Here is a 6000-nt window from a genome sequence, read left to right on the forward strand (position 1 = left end):
GCTATGTAAATGTTTGGATTTGTTAGTGTTTGTTCACTATTCTTATCAAATAATCAGTATCAGTTAAAAAAAGCCAAAGCTGTTGGTCTGCACAGAACCTGTGCTTTTGGTATATTTGGGATCCTTCTCAGGGAATAAACGATCACTGTGTTGCTAAATTGGGGGGTTTTTTGCTTAATTTTTATACCATTTGGTAAAATGCTCATTGAACAGTATGCTAAAATAAACTTCATCCTTTACACTGTGAGACTTCAAATAGCAAGCAAGCCTGGGATCAGTCGCAGCCATATGCACAGGGGAGAATTAGAGCATTAACATATGAATTGATGTGGAGAATCAATTAACACGAGTTTGGCTTCACTAGCTTCAATTTCTAATTGGGTCCTTTTATCCTTAAGGTAAACTCATACCAGAGTATGAGTCTGCAAATAATGCAGCTTATGTTTGTATCAGTTAGGAATATAATTCAGGGACATCATTTAGGAATATAATTTATAGAATGTATAGAATTTATTGAAGTTCTCAGTGGACTCCAACGTTTTCAGTCCCTCTGAAGCTGTTGGGATGCTATGATACTTACTGCCTTCTCTTCCTAGCTATCACTTTCCGCAGATCTTGAGTCTGTTCCAAAACCACCAGTTCGGCCCAGCTGGGCCACTCACCAGTCAACTGGGAACCTGCCCTGCAAAGCAGCAGCAAAGACCCTGGCCCAGAGCTCCCAGTGGAACGCTGGGATACGACCAGCACCTGTTCGAGCTCCAGTGCCAAAGCCACGTGAAAGAGAGAAGAAAGACTTCACAAGGATGAACACCAGGTCTCCATGTTAGTATGCTGCCACATCCCACGTCAAGGCTATTGTAGAGATTGCCAATATCCAAATTTAGTGCACAGAGGAAAGGAGATGGTGCTGGCAGTATATTTCTGTAGGCGAAGGAGGAGGCAGTCATTCTGGATGGTGGGAATCCAGATGACAGTGATTTGCTGCATCAAAAGAGAACATATGGCCAAAGACGTCACATCTAGCACTTGCTAGATCCACCTGTCTGTCACGACTGTCATCTTGGTGTTGAACGCTGGCACGGGCTTCACATGGCTCTAACTCACTAATACTCAATGGCAGAGCAAGAGATCTTAGATCCGAAGTGGCAGTGGGCTCAGCCCAAAGTCCATGGACTCTGCCAGGTCCTGGATAGATGCCAGGAGGAGCTGGTATGGTTGGGTTGGAATCAGAGCATTCAGCTAGTTACAGGACAAAGCAGGGAGACAACAGCTGAGGAAGCAGCTGATCTGTAAATGCTTTCCAAAAATAAGGAGGCAGATTGACACGATCAAAAACAATTTTACGCCATTTCAGTCTAGGATTGGCTTGGGCAGCTATTCATGATGACCTCACCTCTTGATAGACCCAGCATCTCCTGAAGGTCCTCAGTGTCTGCGGCCTGCTGAGGGAGCCTTTTGGTATCTTTCAGAAGCACATGACATTTGTGCAGATTTTGGTGAAAGTCCCGTTAGTTCACAAGTGGGTTGTCAACATAAGGACTGCAATCTGTGACTCCTGATGAGTTTTTTATAGTGGTAGTGGATAAAGAACCTGGAGTGAACAAAGGAAAAGAGGCTTCTGATGTGATACTGTTAGGATTTTCAAAGAGATCACAGGGGTAGAGTAAGGGGAGCTCCTACAGGGCAGAAACTATCCAGTAATTATTGATGACCTCATCTAGAAGGAAAATAATGGAGCGCCTGGAGACCTCCAGCATCCCTTTGGATCTCCCTAGCACCTAGTGTTTTTAGCAGGTCAATAGGCTAACCCCCCCAAGGAGGGCTCACAGTACAAATGAGTGATCACAAATCGTCCGTGGGAGACGAAAGAAAGAATCCAAACACAGACAAAGGATGATACATAGGGGAAAGCACTGGAATGAGTAAGATGAGGCCCAAGGAAAACACATGAAGACTTCTTCATGGAGGAAGCAGTACATAAATGCATCCTGGTTATAAAAGCCAAGAGAGGAAAGCATCAAGATTAGGCTAGAGGGTTACAGCGCCAAAAATTTCGAAAGCAACACAAGGTTTCTATAAAATAGGGCCCTGATCCTGAAGCCACATTGCTTGGACAGAGCCTTAGGAAAGCTGTCTGCTGGACTGGGGTCAAGTCATGAAGAGTCAAGCGTAGGCTCTGGGCCTTGACTGAGTTATTGGTTGTTCCAGTACATCAAGGGAATTCCACTGGTCCGGCAGCGGTGTTGTGGCCTCCCAGGAATGTGGCACTGAACTCTCACCGCATCCGGGAGGCACTGGGAGTGGGAAGAAGGTGTCTCTTAAGTCTCTTAACTTCTGGGAACCAATCTGCAACCACGGTTGAGGTACAGTTTAGTGTCGTCAAAGAGGATGGGGGGGATGGATTAAGGGGAGCTCCTGCAGGGAAGGGGCCACCCAGTGATTAACGATTCCGTATGGATGGAGGATAATGGCGCGTGCAGGGGCATGCAGTGTCCAGTCTGAGCTCTGCTGCAGTCACCGTCTTCTACGCGATAAGAAATTGAAAAACTGTGCACAAGGGAAGTGCTAGGGAGAGTGGGGAAGCAAGCTACCTACAAACCCCACTGCTGTAAGAGAAAAGCTACCATGGTAAATTATCCCTGAGGGATTGCATTTGGATTAGGGGCAATTTGCAAGGCAAAACTATATATCCTTTTTTGTATCAGAGAGAGACAAATCCTATCTTAATTCCTTCGGTGACCTCTCCTGGACCTTTGCGATCTCTGCCAGGCTTTTCCCAAGGTAAATTTACTGATTTTAGATAGTGCTCCAGCTGGCTTTACCAGGGCATGTTTGCAGTTTGTCAAAAAAGTGGGCAGGAGAAGTAAAGATGTTTTGATTGATGATTATTTTCTCTATAATGAGATGACAAATGGAAACTGTCTTTCCATTCAATCCAGATTTGTAAAGGTATTTGAGGTATTAAATGCAACCAAAATCCCAAGGATTGGCTGAATACCTAAATATGTTTAAAATCTGAATTCTCTGACTAAAGTAATCTGATTCTTACATTATTTCTTTTTTTTTGTGTAGCATCCCCAGTGTTTGAGGCTCAGCCCTGGCACATTCCTCCATCTAACCAAGGATCTGATACAGAGTAAGAGAGGATTCAGAGTATCTTTCATCCCAGCAGAAAGCAGCTCATCTGCTTGGCACTGGGGAAACAACAGTGATGTTAATCAAGTCATGGACTGTGCTCGGTGAAAGAACAGCTGCTTTTGAGTCCTTCATAAGGATCCAGCTTTATTTTTTTTTTTCAGCTGCTGCTAGAGGACACTTTCTTCATTTACCTCACCACACAATGCAAAGAAATGGGCACGGAGGTCCTGTGTCTATTCTCACTTAGGCTGGCCAAAAGAAATCCCAACTGCCTCGTAGCCAGTTTAGACAGAAAGCTGTTGGAGCAATGGCTTTATCCTTTGTTTTGGAAGCACTGTACTAGGTGCAATGACTCCTGCCTGCCTTGGGGATCTCCAGGTGGGATCTCCCATTTCCAAGCTGAGTACAGTCTAAGTCTCTTTTCCTGTTGTGCTTCTCAGCCTGGTTTCCTATCACTGCTGCTCTTGAGCCGGTGCTATATTCTCTTTTTCTTCTGGGTGTGACATTTTTGCAGAGTTCAGCTAGGCTTTTGACCACGGAGACACTTGTGTAGGTCCTTGCTACAGCTGCTGGACCTCATGTGAGCTTGCCTGTGTGTCACTCGGACATCTTGGGGCATATCCCATGGCCTGAGGTGCTCTGTGATGCTTTGCCAGTGAATTACAGAAGTTGTCTGTCCCTGTGGGCACTGAGGGGACTGTGAAGACAAGGGAGGACTACCAGCCACCTGAGTGATGGAAACTGTACCCTCCCTACAAAGTGAGAGGTTTACCACTGATGTTTACGTGATTCCTCAGCTATAACCTACAGCCCCTGCCAAATCGGTGAGACTGTGAAGAAAGCACCACAGCATCCAAGGGAAAAGCCTTTAATACGTGGGAGAAAGGAAGCTCAGGGAAAATACTTCAAGAAAAACCTAGTTAGGGCTGTACTGAAGACAGAATTTCTTTCTCATGTTAAACAAGGCAACTCCATCTTTTCAGTCATGCTAGTGAGAAGGAAATCAAATCCCACACTCTGGATTACAGAATTGTACATGGCTCTGTGTGGGGAGCTGGCACTAGTCTAATTCTTTAAGAGAATGTAAATCATGTGCTCTTATTTGTCTTGTCCACAATTAAGGAAATATCCAGTAAATGTAAAGAATAGCAGTTTTTAAGGATAAGGGGACTGAATGCACAGCAATGTAACTCATTACCTTATCATATCCCAGAGTGAGAAAGCTGGGATAAAACCGAACCTTTCCACGTGTTAGGAACTGAGTCACACTATGCCCATGAATTCCCAACATTTATAGACTAGAAATCATGTCTCAGAGAAAATGCCAACTACTGATCATCAGGGATTAGGAGAAGACTTCTGATTTGTGAGCAGATTATTCTGCACCGTGTCACTTGAGGGTTTCACGTTTTTTGGCGCAAGAGACGTTGACCGTTGCCAAGACCAGGCACTGGGCACGACGCGCCATGGATCTGACCTGAAGGGAGAGCATCCAGCAGGAGCCTCTGCCCGTTGGGGTACTTGGTCGAGTGCCAGGTGAATTCCAGCTCCAAATCAACGATTGGGTAACTCAGTGCATCCCCCTCTCCTAGAATTTGTTCTTTCATTTTTCTACTTGCCCTGATGCTTGGAAGGGGGAGTTCATCTCAACCAACACGGTGGCCTAAGGGCTTGTGAAGTCTGAGCTGGTCACCTTTCAAGAGAGCAGCTGAAATAGGAACCTGCAGATGGCAATTATCTCGTATATTTTAGGATCTGTTGATTATGCAAGAGGCCAGACTGACTAATTTTGATTAAGAAAGCTAACCTTTGAGCATTTACAGTGAGGTGGGGTAAATCCCATCTAAAATATTCATCAGCATCATTCCCTGGTATTGCAAACATCTCCTTACAAGCCTTTTCCTTCAGGAAACCAAGTTTAACTGATTTCTTCATGGGTGTTTCCTTGGATTTTTAAGTCCAAACTGTTGTTCCAGCTTTTTTTTTTCTTTTTTTTTTTCTGTCTCTGTTAGGCAGTGTGTAGCTTCTTGTGGCAGCAGTTCAGCGCTAGGTCCATGTTACAAACAGCACATGGCTACACAAGGAAATGATGTAACCCTGCAGCAATGGTTTTTCTTTTCTCATCAGTGAGCGTACTCCCTAGAAACGTAAAGTTCCCAGGGTCTGACTGGTGTGGGAGCTGAGTGCTTGGGCATTACTGCAGACACTGTGCCTTCGCTGCAGCAGATCAAGTGCTCACTATACATTTTAAGGCTTAAGCCTTCTCTGATTCATAAAGTTTTTGTATTGATGATGCTGTCAAATAACTAACAGTAATGTCCAGGAATGTACCAAGCCAGGTGTCCTTGAAGTAACAGCAGACCTATATAACGCCTTGATGTAACTCCTACTGATTATGTTATTAGAATAAAAATGCATGTACTTATAACATACTTTACAATCATTCCTGAGGTCACAAAATGGGTCACATTCTGAAATGGAGACAAAAGATACAATGAGGCTCCATCACCTGCCTCTGCCACGGAACTGCTGGCTGGCCTCAGGCAAGCCGCATCACCGTCCCACCCCGGGCTGCTGATCTGCAGAGGCAGATGGTTATTTACCCACCTTTATAGCCCGCTTCCAGCTATGCTGATAAGAAATTGCTAAACAAATACAGAGGAAGGTTGTTATGCCTTCACCCTTCCTTGTAGATGCGCATTTCCCTGCACTGCTTGGCATATCCAGATCCTGCACAACTCTCATTAGCCACAGCCTTTGATTAAAGAACTCAAAGTTCCTTTTAAACCCCAGAGGCCAGTGAATCAGCATTGCTGCATCTGAATTCCACCAGTACAAGCAAGATCAGAATGTGAGCCCGAG

General features: G+C 44.9%; 1 protein-coding gene across 3 annotated transcripts in view; it reads left to right on the forward strand.

Annotated features, from left to right (window-relative positions):
- Positions 1–5566, forward strand: part of FBXO16 (F-box protein 16) — a 40094-nt gene extending 34528 nt beyond the window's left edge. For 2 of the 3 annotated variants that reach the window (XM_032997593.2, XM_032997595.2), the window contains 2 exons: positions 597–822; positions 3073–5566. In XM_032997593.2, coding sequence (XP_032853484.2) covers positions 597–822; positions 3073–3140 — 294 coding nt within the window. In that variant the 3' untranslated portion in view covers positions 3141–5566. The remainder of the gene's footprint in view (positions 1–596; positions 823–3072) is intronic. The other variant, XM_032997594.2, reaches the window with a different exon arrangement.
- The last annotated feature ends 434 nt before the right edge of the window (positions 5567–6000 follow it).

The sequence above is a fragment of the Tyto alba genome, unplaced genomic scaffold (genome assembly GCF_018691265.1).
Source record: "Tyto alba isolate M040663 unplaced genomic scaffold, T.alba_DEE_v4.0 Super-Scaffold_40, whole genome shotgun sequence".
In the NCBI taxonomy this organism is placed as follows: Eukaryota; Metazoa; Chordata; class Aves; order Strigiformes; family Tytonidae; genus Tyto; species Tyto alba.